At 36.7% G+C, this 15527-nt stretch overlaps 3 protein-coding genes across 4 annotated transcripts; 2 read left to right on the top strand and 1 right to left on the bottom strand.

Moving 5' to 3' along the window:
- The first annotated feature begins 62 nt into the window (after positions 1 to 62).
- Positions 63 to 6497, top strand: LOC111011672 (DNA primase). Its single transcript, XM_022285528.2, has 14 exons — positions 63 to 525; positions 813 to 949; positions 1111 to 1274; positions 1380 to 1526; positions 1637 to 1688; positions 1799 to 1973; positions 2734 to 2816; positions 3239 to 3448; positions 4076 to 4192; positions 4360 to 4516; positions 4784 to 4891; positions 5130 to 5195; positions 5282 to 5532; positions 5921 to 6497. The coding sequence occupies exons 1-14, from the start codon at positions 456 to 458 to the stop codon at positions 5990 to 5992; spliced, it is 1809 nt and encodes a 602-aa protein (XP_022141220.1). The 5' UTR covers positions 63 to 455; the 3' UTR covers positions 5993 to 6497.
- A 678-nt stretch (positions 6498 to 7175) lies between these two features.
- Positions 7176 to 9561, top strand: LOC111011673 (NAD(P)-binding Rossmann-fold superfamily protein). 2 transcript variants are annotated; one of them, XM_088118528.1, is made up of 3 exons: positions 7176 to 7881; positions 8002 to 8358; positions 9274 to 9561. In XM_088118528.1, the coding sequence occupies exons 1-2, from the start codon at positions 7176 to 7178 to the stop codon at positions 8322 to 8324; spliced, it is 1029 nt and encodes a 342-aa protein (XP_087974654.1). In that variant the 3' UTR covers positions 8325 to 8358; positions 9274 to 9561. The 2 variants fall into 2 exon arrangements, with proteins under 2 accessions (XP_087974654.1, XP_022141221.1); XM_022285529.2 differs by lacking the exon at positions 9274 to 9561 and having other exon boundaries at positions 8002 to 8568.
- Positions 9349 to 15452, bottom strand: LOC111011706 (uncharacterized protein At3g49140). The gene is made up of 11 exons (XM_022285573.1): positions 15266 to 15452; positions 14598 to 14694; positions 13801 to 14023; positions 13048 to 13150; positions 12898 to 12965; positions 12564 to 12761; positions 12354 to 12479; positions 11950 to 12285; positions 11320 to 11472; positions 10514 to 10609; positions 9349 to 9656 (listed from the first exon to the last, which is right to left on the bottom strand). Exons 1-11 carry the CDS (start codon positions 15336 to 15338, stop codon positions 9552 to 9554), a joined length of 1578 nt encoding a protein of 525 aa, XP_022141265.1. The 5' UTR covers positions 15339 to 15452; the 3' UTR covers positions 9349 to 9551.
- Between the last annotated feature and the right edge of the window lie 75 nt (positions 15453 to 15527).

Raw genomic sequence — 15527 nt, 5'->3', positions numbered from 1 at the left:
AAAAAGTATCATTTATGAAACTCCTTACCAGTGGAAATCAAATATGTACACGACCACATAGAGAATTAGGTAATAATGGCCAACTGTAATGATCGATGTATCTAATTTGTAAAAGTAAATAAATTTGAAATTACAGGATGCAAATAATATTAATTTTATTTTGTTAACAGTATACATTTTGTATGAAAATCATGACGTGGCTAATTACGAGGACGGTGTCAAAATTGAGATTTTCGAAAGGTAGGAGGGAAAGAGCCGTTTCGGCGGGAAGGAAAAAAGAAAAAAGAAAAAAACTAAAATACCGATACGTTTCATTCGTATCGCGATGGAATGTCCCCACTTTTTGGAGTTCACTCTGAAATCAAATCGGAATTATTTCTTTTCATAAGAGGAGAAAAGAAAAAGGCGAAACGCCAAGGCAATTCACTCGCTTCCAACGGCCCAAGTTGGAGAGAATGGCATCGATCGTAAAGGACGACGTCGATCGATTGTTCGAATGCTTCAAGTGCGGCGTTTCTCCTCCTCGTAAGTCGGTTTCTCTAATTTTGATTCCAGTTTCCACAACATTGGCAGTCGAGCGTGTTCTGCTAAGCAATGTGCGAATCTCATTTTTAGATAAAACTGAATTTAAATATCGATGCAATGATAATAATTGTAAAAAATTACTGGATTCTGTAAACTGGAAGTTCAATATAGGAGCAATGTTATAAGTTACGCATTTCTGCAGTGGCATGATGATCAACATGAATATCTTTCGTTTTTGTATATTCTGATTCTGATTATGTGCGGTTATATATTCCGTTTCTATTCAGAATCTGCTGTGAGAGGAATAAAGAAGAGAAAAAGTAAATTGAAGTCTGAGTGTTCAGTAAACTCTGAGATTTCTGCTTCCGCCTCAGTTGAAGAAAGGCCGGAGAATGCAACGGATGTTCAAGATTCCGTGGAAAAGGTAAGCCGTTGTTTTCTGGAAGGCCGAGTTGATCTGACTGTTATTCTCTACATGATAATCAAAGTATTTTAACTGTATAATGAAGCTAATGGTGAGGCTGAAACAGCTTGATTTTTGTTCTTCGGTGTTACTCAGCAAAACTCTATTTTATCACTATTCAGATTGGCTTGACAAGTGAAGCAAAAGGTTCTAGTTGTAAGAAGTTCTCGCCAATCGTATTTTATGGTTCACCTAGAGGCGTACCTCCAAAGAGACCATATAGTCTGTGGAAATTATTGCGTGAAATTCGTGTCGATCTTTCTGAACAAACCAGATTCAAGCTAAGGTATATTCAGGATTCTTCCAATCTCTCCCATTTTCTCATTCTGTTTCACCATTATTCCACTTTGCTATGACACCGTTTGACATTTTTGGTACCTTTTCCGAATAGCAAGCAAGTGTGGGCCACATTTCCCAGACAAGAAGAAGCAATCAAGTTTGCAAGAGAGCACACTGGTGTTCATGTTTTTAGTTATCAAGATCACTTTAATGGACAAAGGAGATTTCTAGTTTCATCATACAATGAATTCTGGCAAAGGTATCATCAAATTTCAATCATACTTCGAGGAGAAAAATTACTTTGCAGAATCATCAACTTTGCAAACGCTTCTGAAATTGTTTTATCTGAATTTTCTTAATTAATTTCAGGTATAAAAGCATGGATTCAAAATTTCGCCACCATTATGAAGTGATTCAAGAGGTGAGCTGAACAAATTTGAATCAATGTGATGATCACGTGATTAGTTCCGTAAGAATCACGTGCTGTTTCCTCTATTCTGTAATTCTCACTGTTCTATTTCAAGTGTTCAGGGTGCTCCGTGTCACCTTTACTTTGATTTGGAGTACAGTAAAAGAATCAATACGGGAAAAAATGGAGATGTAATGGTTGATTCCTTGATATTAGTTATTCTAGAAGCCTTAAATGAAAAGTACTCGATTCAAGGAAGCTTTGACTGGATACTAGAGCTCGATTCCTCGAACGAAGGTATATTTGCTGCAGTTGGATCTAGGCTTTATCAATTTGTTTTAACCCACTTGTTAGGTCTTAATGTATCCTAAATAGCTAAAATTAGGTACTTGTAATGTTTTTCTTTTGGTTTGACATGATAGCTGAAAATTTTGTGGTATAACATTTATTCTTTATTCTTTTTTGGAGGCTTGTATGCTCTGTAATTCTGTATTGTGAATAGGAGAGATCAGATATGAGCTGATGCCCGTCAAAAATATGAAGAAGGAAGAAAAACTGTTCTTTTGAATTTTATAGCCACAAAAATAAAAAAGAAGAGGATGAAGGTCTTGTTATTGGATTATCTCATACAGCTGGCAACATTTTCTGCTGGAAAAGTTGTTTAGACTTGAATTCCGGAGCTACTTGTTCAATTTGAAATTGAATGTCATTGTCGAATTCATGGTTCAACTTCATCTTACACTAAGTAAATTCACGTGTCATTAAAATCAAGCCGTTCTCGGGAGGAAGTGCTAGTCACCGTTCTTTTTTTTCCTAAAAAGTCAACTAGTAGTACACTTTGGAGATCTCATTTTGGGAAGCTGGCCTTGGATTTTGTAGTTTCCATGTAACTTTCCTTTGTTGAATGATAATGATAAGGGCTTTCACATATTGTCTAGCATCTAATATGTGAACTTTTTGTTGTCGCAGATGCGCGTAGATCTTACGTTGCAAATTATTCCATTAGCAATGTTTATAATTTTGTAGCTAATTCTTCTTATTTGATTTTAATGTCTAGAGAAGTTCTCTCGCCACCTGATAATCCGTATACCAAAAATGGCATTTAAGGATAACTCGCATGCAGGAGCATTTGTTGGTGAGGTACTCCACTAAATAAGCATGGAACTAAAACATTGCTAGCAAAAGTGATTAACACTTGAACTCTTACTTTGTTCTATCGATTGGGTATCATATTTGTTTATTATTCTTATAAACAGTTTCCTGCCCTATAAAGTTACACATGAAAGTGGATATTTTAAAGATGCATCTTTTCAACTCCTGAGAATGCAAAATGCTCACATGTTTACATCTCGATTCCGAATTTCTTCTTAATTATGATGATATCAGCTAAGTTGGTTACTAATCTGAGCGCATGGTCGATGTAGTTTGGTTTCGAGTCTTTTACAGTATGCTAATTCTTGCTATTAGTTTACGAAATTTTAATTGAATAGCCATAACCATGCTGTCTTTTTATGCTGGACTGCGTACTGGTAATGTTTTAATTGGTGACGGTATGTTATCAGATATGTTCAAGGATTTATAGTGCAAAAATGGAAGGGCGATACGAAGAACTGTTTATCAAAAAAGATTCAAGCTCCACTGAATCTCCTAGCCATCTGTTTGTGGACAATGCAGTTTATTCTAGAAATCGTTGCTTTCGTTTAGCTTTTTCATCAAAGGCTGGGAAGACTTCTGTGCTTCTACCTACGGGGAGACATGCACGTGCAAATATGGTATGGTACTTCTCACTCGAGCATCGAATTTTAAGTTTCTCAATTTCATATTAACTTCTAGGTGATATCATAAGACGAATGCATAGCCAGTCAGTCTTATATGTTTCGTTTAACAGCAAGGAGTTCCTTTTCAGATACCATCCTTTCTCTTTTGGAATTTTCTATCTCCTTATCATAAAATTTTCAGATACCCCTGATTCCCTGAACGTCTGCATGTAAACTCCTCATTTCATGCAGCGTCCAACTCCTTCCCCTGACCTTACCCTATGTTTCTTTCACTCCGTTCTCCGTTTCTCTTTCTTCCCTTTCTCTAGAAAGGGGTCACTAGAAAAATTCTCCTTAAGGGGCGAGACTTGAAGAAATCAACCCCAAAGAGAGTCTTTCTTTAAAATGAGATATGGACAGCAATACGGGATAGGTAAAATTCACAATTTCTTCGGTGGTGGGTGCAGTGATCGTGTTCTTTGGGTGCATATATGCACTCTTCCTAAAAAGCATTGAATCAAAACGATTTTGCTGTTGGAAAGAAAACAATTTAGCAGTCACCTATCTTCTAGTGAATTTCAGATTATTTGTGTCCTGTGACTAAGCATCCCTATTATATACCTTGTACATATTTAATCTTAGTGTGAGGAAGACACGTTCATGGCATCCTTGATCTGCAACGTTGATGCTGAATGTGAGAAGCTTCTGGTTTGCAAAATGGATTTGGACTGCGTAAAGACATTGCAATTTGAAATGGAGGTAAGCTCAAGCTGAGTATCAGTTTAATTATAAAGCCGCTTCGAACGATACATGACATGTGCATTATACCTTTCCAATATAATTATCTTATAAATCCATATGTTCTCGTACCTTTATGTGATTTTAATATTCGGCTTTTGTTTACTTTTGAGGTTCTCTTTCCGCAGGAGAAATGTAATTTCGGACGGCATTTCAGTTTCGCCAAAGAAGTACCATTGACCGGTTGCATGACTGATGTTTCAGCAACTTCTTGCATGGGAAGATCACCATTCCCAGCTGTGGATAAGTTTGTTGAATCAGTTGCCTCCACTGGAAGTGTATCAGGTAATTTGAATAGAGTTTAGAGGATGATTAAATCATCCCTGTATGAAATCCCATGGGATAGGCAAGTTTCGCACATCGTGTTTGGAAAACCAAATCCGAATGTATAAGAGAAATTGTAATTCTTTGTACTAAAGGGAGATGATAAGTTTTTTTCTTTTTTGCATTTAGCGTGTTTGCTCATTTCAAATATAGATTTCACGTCTGTTGATATCTATCGCTTTCGCTTGTATATCTTGCTAGTCACTAACTTAGCTGCTGCTTTTCCAGGAAAAATACGCTGCTGGTACTGGTTTTCGGAATATGGACTAATAGTCTACAGCATGTCCCGAAATAGATACTGTGAACGAATTGGTCGAGAACACAAAAGCAACCATGGTACCTTTGAATCGAGAAATGCTTTTGCTCCTTAATTTTTGTTCTTAAAAAGTATACTTGTGAAGTACTCGTGTGCGTTATATTTGAGCATGTTTAGCTTCCCTCGTTTTCTGAGTCATCATCTAATTCTTTGAACCTTAATGTGATCTACTCTCTTTTGTTTTCTTTTCCTTCATCTGAGAATTCTCTTATTTCGTCTTTCATGCAAAGCATTGATATCCATGTTTTCGTTGTTCAGTGATTTATGTTGTCGACCTTAGGAGGGCTGCCTATTATCAGAAGTGTCACGATCCAGATTGTAGAGGTGCTCAAATAGGACCTAATTTTCATTTTTTTTTTTCCTGAAAAATATTGATTTGTAGTCATTGTTTAATCGAACTTATCCTACAGGTTACCGATCTCCACTGCGTCCTATTCCGATTGATGCCCTTCCTAGTCCATGGGTTTCCACAGATTCAGAACAGATATTAAATGACACAGAGTTTAATGATGATCGAATCAATTATCAATCTCTAAGCAACGACCAAAATTGTCTTTTGCTTTTCAGTGATAAGAAGAACATTACAGACAGCAGTGTCAAGGATTCCTGGTGGCTTGAAGCAATAAGGGTCGCAGATGATGTTGAAAACAAACGCAACATGGTTGAGCCTCATGAACATGATTTAATTCACCTACATGTGCATTTTTTTCTTTTGTCTATATTGATTCTACATGATTTATCTATCTGCGTCAGGTCAAACATAAGTCATAAGAGCTACCATTTAAGAGAAATTCTCTCTTTCTTATTACTCAACTTTGATCCAAATAGAATTTTAGCTGTTTTTTATGCTAGAGCAAAGTTAATTTTCCGGTTTGAAGATCCAATACTTTCATAGACAAGGAACCCAAATTTATATGTGCTATTTCATTTAGTTCACAAAATCACAAATAACTTAAGTCTTGAAGGATCAAAAGGCTTACAATGTTGACTGAAAAGTTAGAATTGCATCATTCATTTTATTGACTCAATAACCTTTTCTTCTCTACCAGGACATTGGAAAATTAGACTTCGAAGAAGATGATGACTGGTGGATGGCTGTGGAAAACTCAATAAAAGACTAGTTGTAGTCTAACTCGAAAAGTCAGGACTCGCTGGCTAATGCATTCTCTGGTATCAGAAGAAAGAATTGGAACATTTGGAAGCACCGATGTTGAACTTTTTCAGACATATGAGGTAGGTGGTGCTCGAGCATGAAGAAGGCGACCAACTGTTCATCCAATAACACGAATCTCGTTGGGATATTTGGCTGCAAATTAACCCACTACTGCTTCGTTAGGATGTCGGTTCTGTGCAGATCTGCTGGGAAAAACATAACTAAATCGTGGAGTTTAGGATGTGATATTACAGCCATACATGAAACGTATGGTATGACAAGGATTAAATGTAGCGTTGAAGTTTTGTGCTTTGGAAGCAAGCACAAACCAGGATTGCAAGAGTTCTCTAGAATGTGTTTTTTTCTTTCCTTTACTGTATAAAACTAACCTTTTAAGCCTGTTTTCGTGCTTCTGAAGAAGTAAAATATCCAGGCTTATTTAGCATACAGTAAACTGTTGAACTTCATTATCATTATTATTGTTTGTTATTATTTTTTAGAACACAAAATGAGCACAGAAACTAGAAAGCGTTAACTAACTCCTAGAAGTGCATGTCTTCTTTTCGCAGAGTCCACCAACGCAGACCAGGCTTCCTTCCAAATGGATAAGTACCTTCATCTTTGTGTGTGCATGTGTTGCCAACTCGTGAGCAGCAAGGCTTTCGATGCGAGATAGAGGTAAGTATAAATACCTGAACTCTTGATTTCTTCCAGATCTTTTTGGTATCGTCAATAACTAATTCAAATTTTAGAGTCAAATTCTTCTCTTTTCCTTACAAGATTCTCATCTCAATCGCTATGAACCATGGTTCAAAATATGACATTGTCATATTGAATAGTTATTTATATATTAAAAAAAGTTTGATATGAATTTTGTTTTCTTCACTGCTAATTTAGCTAGTTAGACAGTAGTAATTTCGAGTAATTTTCCAGGTTGGAGGTCCACGCATCCCGTGGAAATGAAAATCCTTAAATTCCCATTTTTCTTTCTTTGTTTTTTCTTAGGAAAGTGACAGAAACGAAAGGTCTATTTCTCCACCTTCTTGTCTTGGTCTTTCTTTTGTCTCCCTCATCAATTCCCATTTTTCTACCCGCAGCCAGTCCTCTCGTCTTCTCTAATTCACCAAGAAACCAGCCGAGATCTTCAATCTATGGCCTCCTCCACACCCAACAATCCAAAAGACGAAACGAATCTCACAACAAACGTTACGAGCAGATCTCCCATGTTTATCTCCAAAGAAGCATTGGACTCCATCCTTTCCCACCAAAATCTCATCGAACACTTCCGATCCTCTCTCCCGATCGTCTCCCCCACAATTTCCAGCCCAATGCGTCAAAGCCACGCCGTTCATCCCAATTCATCTCTCCTCCTCATGCCCTCTTGGTCTTCTTCTCCATCTATTCCTTACATAGGCGTCAAACTCGTCACCCATTTCCCCCAAAACTCCGCCATAAACCTACCTGCAATTCATGCAAGTTACTCGCTCTTTAGCTCCACCACCGGCCAAACTCTGGCCTCCATGGACGGCACTGCCTTGACTCTTTACAGAACCTCTTGCGTCTCTGGTTTAGCTGCAAAATATTTAGCCAGACCAGATAGCAGCGTGATGGTTATGGTGGGTGCGGGTGCTTTGGCGCCCCATTTGATTAAAGCTCATTTGGCTGCAAGACCCAGCGTGAAGAAAGTGATTATTTGGAACAGAACAGAGGAAAAGGCAAAAAAACTAGCCGAGGAGATGCAGAAGAATGCAGGGTTGGAAGGAGTCTGCTTCGAGAGCAGTGGGAATCTGGAGGATGCGATTGCGGTGGCGGATATAGTGTGCTGTGCAACAAACTCAGAGATTCCTCTGGTAAAAGGTAATTAGTTTTTTTTTTTTTTTTTTTTGTATATATAATTTATAACACTCAATTGTAAACTTGGATATTAATTTGATCCCACGATTTAAAGTTGAGGTTATATTTTATGACGTTAAACAGGTGAGAAGTTGAAGGCGGGGGCGCACTTGGATTTGGTGGGGTCGTTCAGCCATTCGATGAGGGAATGTGACGATTTGGCGATAAAGAGAGGGAGGGTTTTTGTGGACAATGAGGGAGCTGTGGAGGAGGCAGGGGAGTTGGTGGGAGCTTTTGAAAGAGGGGTTATTGAGAAGAGAGAGATTGTTGGGAATTTGGTGGAATTGATCAAAGGGGAGGTGGTGGGAAGGAGGGATGGGAATGAGATTACAGTGTTCAAATCCGTTGGATCTGCCATGGTGGACCTTGTTTCTGCACAATTGGTGTACGAAACAACTATCATCTGAGTTCTTCAAGATGCATATACAAAATGCTATACAGGTGGTTCCTCTTTTCTCCTGTTTTCTTTATCAGTATTTTCTTCTGTTTAATTTCATCTAGACGACTAGTTTAGATCCTTTACCTTTTTTCTCGTTTAATTTTTCTTTGGGACGAGGTGGATTCCTTCCACACTTCTTAAAAAATTAGTTTAACTAAAATAAAATGTTGAATCCTTAAAATCTTGTTTAATAATCATTTAGTTTTCTAAAATTACGTTTGTTTTCTTTGGTATGTTAATTTTCTTAAAAGCACATCCGCATATTAAGAACTTTTTTAAAAAGTAAGCAGCAGAAACAAAATGATTATTAAATGGATAAAAAATTTGTACTTATGCATGTACTTCACTTTGTCTATATTGTTAATCTATTTAATTATTTATCACATCATATTAATTCAACTAATTAAATTGAAGGGTAATTTGAAATTCAAAAACAAAATTGTAACTTTATACTGGAGGGATATAACTGAGGCTCCACGCCAGAAATAATATTAAGCAGTTTGCGAAAGTTAATTATGGTGAAAGATAGACTTTAATACAAGGTTTAAATTGAATTTCAAGATACGGATGTTCACCTTTTTAAAAAAATAAAAAATGAAAAAGATACGGACTGTTCACTTATGCCAACTTGTGACAATTTATTCCCCAACATATGGCGAAGTGTCTATCTAATCTATCTCACAGAAGTTCCTCCGTTGCTTCAAGTTCTCAGCGAGGATCTAGGGTTTTTTTTTTTTTTTAATTCGGAAGTTGAGTCCAATTAATTTTTGATTTCTGTTGTTTTGCTTTTCTGTTTTTTTCGGTAAAAAAAAAAAGTATCTATCTAATATAATATGTACATTATAAGAGAAGATTTTTTTCCACATTGGTAAATTCACTAAAATAAAATTCTCCTTATGCTCAATCACTAAAACCAGCGCTTGGAAATCATATTGAAAGGAAGAAGCTAAAAGCATAAAACAGCAGCAAGAGATAACTTATGGAGGAGGCAATTGAAAATACTCGACGAATGCCTTTGCCAAAAAAAACTGATAAATGAATGCTCATTTGCAATCACCGGATTCGTAATGTAATGAATTGATAGTTTAGAATAAATTTACCTATTTCCATTCTGCTCTGAAATAATAAATATTGGAACCTGAGAAAGCCAAACACCCATAGTTAGATCGTAATGTCAGGAGAAGGCTTACAATGTTTAACATTCATTTTGATGCGTTTGTTTCGTTTTTTGAGTTTTGGAGTGAATTCTCGGGAAAAGCACGTCGTTCAGCTGTTTTTCGGCACTGAACTCTGAAGTTGCCTGCATAGTCAAACTAATTTGGTTAGCTCTCTAATGTGCATTTTTCTGCAAATAAGGTCATTTGAACCATAAGATTGTCCAAAGCGGGGGCAATTGCTCGGGAAAATTTTCAATACCACAATAATATGGATAAAACTCTCATTATATTCCACCACATCATCAACACTTGAGAATATTGAGTCTCGTAGTTATAATATATATATGCATATATAGTGTGTGTGAACAGAATTCGAAAAACATATTCAAAATTGAAAGATCATATTTAAAGTTAAAATTTGAAACTTTGCCACCCCTTCGGAAGGAAAGAAAGTTGATAAAAAACTAGAGGGTCTAGTATGAAAGGATCGGCACCTGAGAGAATCAGTTCCATGATGAAAACACCTTTTGTGTTCAAGAAATAAAATATAATTACCGAACCAAACCCGAGAGAGTGATTCAGAAAAACATGCAAGAGCTAAAAATACATGGATTGTGTAAACAGAAAAGCGAAGTCGCAATTGAATAAAGTTTTATTTTAAATTAATCAGCTCAGTAAATTGTTTTCGCAAACCATTAAATGCACTGTAGAAGAATCTACCAAACTTATACAATAAACGGGGGGCATATATTTTTAAAAAATGACAATGACGTCAAAATATTTCACGACTTAAAGTACAGAAAAGCAACATGAGAATTCATCAAACAACATATCTATGAACAAAACATCAAATTTGCATTGCATATGTTAAAAATATTGCATCTGCTAATTATTTTACCAATAATTTACTACTAGTTATCAATCAGAGGGGTCAGGAGATGAACAAGAAAAAGAGAGGAAAAAGCAGTAACTTGAGAGACTAAAGGGAAAGTTGAATTACCCGTGTACCAAATGCAAACCGCAATGTTTGGACCTGGGTTCCGGAGCAAACCCTCATGTCAAATCCAAGTGAATCTACACCATTGATTACTGCCTCCTGCAATTATTCAATGAAGACCAATGATCTGAATCATCATTAACACGATTAAATTATAAAATGTCTACGTATTTTAATTTTTAGGAAAAGTAGACTTGATCTCCTGCTTTGTTTCCTCTTCTCTTATTATTATAGGGGTGGAGATGTTGAAAGAAGAATGATGTCTTGTGCACAAATGCGAGAAAAAAAATAAGAAAATTTTAAGGTGAAAAATAATAGAGCTGTAAGTATGTTAAAAATAATTTTCTACGAGTCTGCCACCGATGCAGATTCAAAATCTCTATTCCCTCTGATAACAACAATTGGATACAAGAATGAAATATATTTTATCACTTCTCTCTCATACCTCCAATAGTATAGATAAGTATTTTTTTTTAATTTTGCATAATTCTTACATGGTCCACCATGGTCCACTTGTTTATATGTTACTAACAGAATTAGGGAAGTTTTTTCCTATTACAATGACCTCCTCCCACAAATTCTCCCTTGTTACCAAGTTCAAACTGTTACCTTCGTCAAATACGAAACAAACAAAGTACGTAATGACTAATTAAAATGCATATCTACAGAGATTTAAATAAATACAATAAGCTGAACAACCTTTCGGAGATGTATCATTTAGGAAAATGCAAAATAATAATTCAGAGACTCAAACAAATATTTTAATGAATATTTGAATGATTTCTGATTATCGAAGGTTTATGTATTACCTCAACCTGAATACCCTTGCATCTCCAACAGAGAGACTTCAGCGCTTGTGCGGTCTTTTCTCCACCTGCTCTTAAACGAGAAATAATTTTTTCTGCTGAGTGTGCAATCGCATCAGGTTGAGCTTTCATGAGGTCTTCTAATTCAACGTTGCTCTGGGAAAGCAAAGGAATGAATATTTGTCAGTAGCAACTTAGCAACCAGAAGCAGGTCCAACTAAACAATCTTTTAGTAATCATCAAGACATCTTTAGGCTCAAATAACGTAGCCGTCGATAAAAATGGGGAGTGCTATCCTGATTAAAATAATCCATATAGTTCCTAAGGCCCATGCCAATCAGTATGCCCCAGAACGAGATAGAGGAGATAAATTGTTGGTTTTTTAACAGAAATCAATACCATTAAAATAAAATATTTTCTACCTAAAAAAAGCAGAATACCAATGTTTCCAACACAAGAAAGATACAAGATCATAACAAATTGTAAATGCTCGGATAGAGGCCACCGGATTTCTAGAGAAGAACTCATTCTCACAACAAGGTACGATGTGTTGTGACGTTTCAAGAAAACATGCTTCAATGTGAAAAAGAAACTGATGACGAACTGCAAAATTAAAACAGAGATCAAACATACTGGATGCGCATGTCCTGTAAATAGCTGAATTTTTATCATCTCAAGCCGGTAAAATGAGGCCTCGCTCATTGGAATATTTCCATCCAATCCATCAGCCAGGTTTAAACCATCCTTGGATGAGCTAGATTCATGATCATGATGATTAATCATACCATGATTCTCAAGGTTATCTTCATGTTTCTGAGCCTCGTTTATGTCACCATTACTAGAATGACGGCTGGATAGATGTCTCTGGATAACACTATGCTCTTCACTGAATGCGGGTCTTAAGACACCTTGAATCACCAAAGTTGCTGGGGGCTGCTCCATCCAATCGATAGGATCATCTGATGCAACCTAAAAATCATAACGATCAAAATTGGTAACAAAGTATATGGATATACAAGTTTTTCCAGTTTCATTACCTCCGAAAGCTTGTTGGCAAAATACATGGGGTGTGAAGAACGCATTGTCTCCAGTTTTGCCCAATCTCCTAGTGTCTCATCAGAGTCATTAGAATCATCTTCATCCTCTATGACAGAAACCCAGTCCTGCAGAAAGGAGAAACCTCTAAGTCCATACTAAAAAAAGAACAGAATCCAACAGCAATACTTTTTTCCTTCATATATAGAGACCGTGTCATATTCGTCATCTGTATCATCCTCATCGTTGTCGTCCTTATCTTCATCATCATCATCATCACCATCATCATCATCTCCTTCATCAAGTGTAGCCTCATCATCAAGCTCTTCGAATCCAAAATCAACTTCTGATGGACCAAACAACTCCATATCATTGATCATTTCCATGGTATCAAGGCCAACAAGGACTTGCTGCATCATTAAAGGCATCAAATCGTATTTAGAAAAGAAGAGGGGAAATGAAGCATTCAAATGCACCATCCATTTGAACAATTTGTTTGCAGGAAGTCTTCCAAACACATGTTTGTACAATTGATAAAATCCGTACCACAAAGTTATTTTCTGACGTTAGGTTTTGCATGGTCTCTTCAGTATTCTTCACTTGAAAATAGATATCTGCAATAGAGATGATACAATCAATAAAATAAGAGGGAAAGGATTTGAGGTCTATGTGGGAAATCTAAAATACGGGACATACTTCCATGTTCGTCAGTTACATAAGGTAGTTCTGGCCAGATAATATTTTCCTGAACTTCATCGTTAATCAAACCCGCGAACATTAATGTTGCTTTGCTATTTACCTGAACATGGCTTGCTATTGGAAATATTAATTATCAAAACTTGCAAGAAATGTCAAGCTATATAAAATGCAGAATTACAAAAGCAACTTTGTTTTTCAAGTTTTAATATATATATATATATTTCTAGCCAGAGACAAAAATTTCATTCAAAAAAACAAAAGACAAACATGCACAGGCAAGGAGAGGAGGCGTCTCCTTAGTCCTACTTAACCATCAAACATTGTCGATAGCAAATATAAGAGTAATTATCACAACATTTGTAAAAATTTGACAAACATGAAACAGTAAATATATTTTAGTCCAACCGATGTAGAGTAATTAGATCTCAACTCCAACCTCAAGAGAAGGAGTACATGTCATTTACAAGCTATGATCACTTTGGTGCAAAATTTTTATATATACATCTCATTTCATGCACAATGTGGATTAGTGTAGTTGGGTCGCTTTCCAGTCACTGATGGCATTGTGGTCCTTAAGAATATGATAGAAAAAGAATATAAAATTCAAGCTATTGCCCTTACACTAGTAACATTTGGAGCATAAAGCAGTAACGGAAACAACCTGCCTGCTAGTAATGCATCAGTCATCACACATGTTAAACATCATGGATAAGTATGAAAATTAAGAAGAGCATTAGTGTAAACCGATACCTCAATGATTGTTCTCGTAGTTTCTGCGGCAGTAGGTCTAACATCCTCAGCATTCTCTGTTATTGATTTCACGAGCTCCTCCGATGGATGATACTGCAGTCTTGTATTTTGTTTGATAGGGTCTGATGCAGAGCCCAAAGGCTCTGCTGATGCTTGAATTCCGTTCCTTCTGAGAGTGTTCCTTCCCAGGAGGAACCTGCTATTAAGTCTTTGGCATCTTTTCCTGCGATTTAGTTATCAGGTTTTAGTGTTCTAATCATTCTTTCCTAATATCTGAAACTGTGGTGCTCCTCCAGTCCTTTCCATTGCATTATACAATGTACATGCAAGAATCTGATCAAATTTGACGTTTATAAATAGAAAATAGCCATTTGGTTAAGGTTCTTCTTACAGAATAATTATAATATACATAATACATAACATACTAAGTGTGATCGAGTAACCATCAGATACACAGTCTTTTCAGAAAAATCTCAAACAATGCAGTTGCTTATTGCAGTTCCATAATGAGGACCACATCTTATAGTGGCTTCTTAAAAGTAAATTCGCGTCAATTAAATTAAGAATTCTTTGCTATTGCAATAGGCTGGGTAGATTGTATACTTCAAGCATATGCTAATCATCAATTTGCGTTCAATTCAGACTTCTACGACATTCAGTTTATCACAAATTCCAGTCAACTGAAATAACTTCAACAGCGGCAGGACTAGAATTAATGAATCCGCACGCTCGTTTCACCAAGAAACTCATCGAGCAATTTAAAAAACGGAGGAAAAGAAAGGAGCAAGCTCAAGTACCAATGCACGTCGGAAGCGCAAGAATGCAAAAGCCGGCAAAAGCTGCTAGGATGGCCTATACTAGTTACATCCTCCGAGATCCAAGCCGAACGGTGATCTGTATATGCAAACAACCAGAAACAGATAATAAAATTAGTTTCGGCTTGGCAGCCAACAAAATGCGGTAAAACTCAAAAGAAAGGCTGTGGAATCTTAAGCTTCAATGCTTTCAACAGAAATCAAGTTAAGCAATCAAAACAATTGTTTCCTCTTCCTTTTTCGCTTAATTTAAAAAAGAAGAGAGAATATTAGTCCCAGCTTGGAAACCAATGGAATGCGGGGGAAGAACGTCAAAAAGAAAGGCAGTGGAACCTTAAGCTCCATTGTTTTCAATATAAATCAAGCTAAGCAATCAAAACAATGGTTTCTTCTTCCTGTTTCATTTAATTCGAAAAACAGAGAATAAAAGTAGTCTCAGCTTGTCAGCCATAAAATGCGGGAAAAGCCGCCAAATAAGAAAAGCTGTGGAAGCTTAAGCTCCATTGCTTCCAACAGAAAGCAAGTTAAGCAATCAAAACAAAAGTTTCCACTTCCTCTTTCGTGTAATTCGATCAAAAGCATGAAGCACAAGGAGTTTAGCTCATCTTCTGAAGTAAGTAATGGCGGCAGAAAAAGAGAGAAGTAATTACAGGACGAAGTGGTGGAGGAGAAGCAGAAGTTTGCACCGGCGGGGAATCGAACGGCAAGAGCAGTTTCGATCATTCTCTCACCTTTTTTCTTGGTATCGCGCTACTGAAGTAGGAGATCCACAGGCATTTTCGCGGAGAAATTGTGCGTTAGGATGAGGTGCCTGCCCTTCTCCTTGGCTTCACGTGGAAAATATCCCATACGGCGATGAATATGCCATTACCGTACGAGCGGACAAATCGTCCTCTGCATTCGATTTCGGGG

Source organism: Momordica charantia (assembly GCF_013281855.1).
Source record: "Momordica charantia cultivar OHB3-1 chromosome 10 unlocalized genomic scaffold, Mcharantia_2.0 BLBB01000010.1, whole genome shotgun sequence".
NCBI lineage: Eukaryota > Viridiplantae > Streptophyta > Magnoliopsida > Cucurbitales > Cucurbitaceae > Momordica > Momordica charantia.
Note: the sequence above shows the minus strand (reverse complement) of the source record. Positions and strands in the feature narration are given on the sequence as shown.

Bases quoted from the DNA above. Each gene is read 5' to 3' on its own strand.
- LOC111011672 (XM_022285528.2), top strand. From the start codon at position 456: ATGGCATCGATCGTAAAGGACGACGTCGATCGATTGTTCGAATGCTTC. The intron at 1,527-1,636 runs GTATCATCAAAT...AATTAATTTCAG, and splicing joins TACAATGAATTCTGGCAAAG to GTATAAAAGCATGGATTCAA. The intron at 5,196-5,281 runs GTGCTCAAATAG...CTTATCCTACAG, and splicing joins TCACGATCCAGATTGTAGAG to GTTACCGATCTCCACTGCGT.
- LOC111011706 (XM_022285573.1), bottom strand. From the start codon at position 15,338: ATGATCGAAACTGCTCTTGCCGTTCGATTCCCCGCCGGTGCAAACTTC. The intron at 14,024-14,597 runs GTACTTGAGCTT...ACTAAATCGCAG, and splicing joins TGCGCTTCCGACGTGCATTG to GAAAAGATGCCAAAGACTTA. The intron at 12,286-12,353 runs GTAATGAAACTG...TATGATTTTTAG, and splicing joins TTGCCAACAAGCTTTCGGAG to GTTGCATCAGATGATCCTAT.
- LOC111011673 (XM_088118528.1), top strand. From the start codon at position 7,176: ATGGCCTCCTCCACACCCAACAATCCAAAAGACGAAACGAATCTCACA. The intron at 7,882-8,001 runs GTAATTAGTTTT...GACGTTAAACAG, and splicing joins AGAGATTCCTCTGGTAAAAG to GTGAGAAGTTGAAGGCGGGG.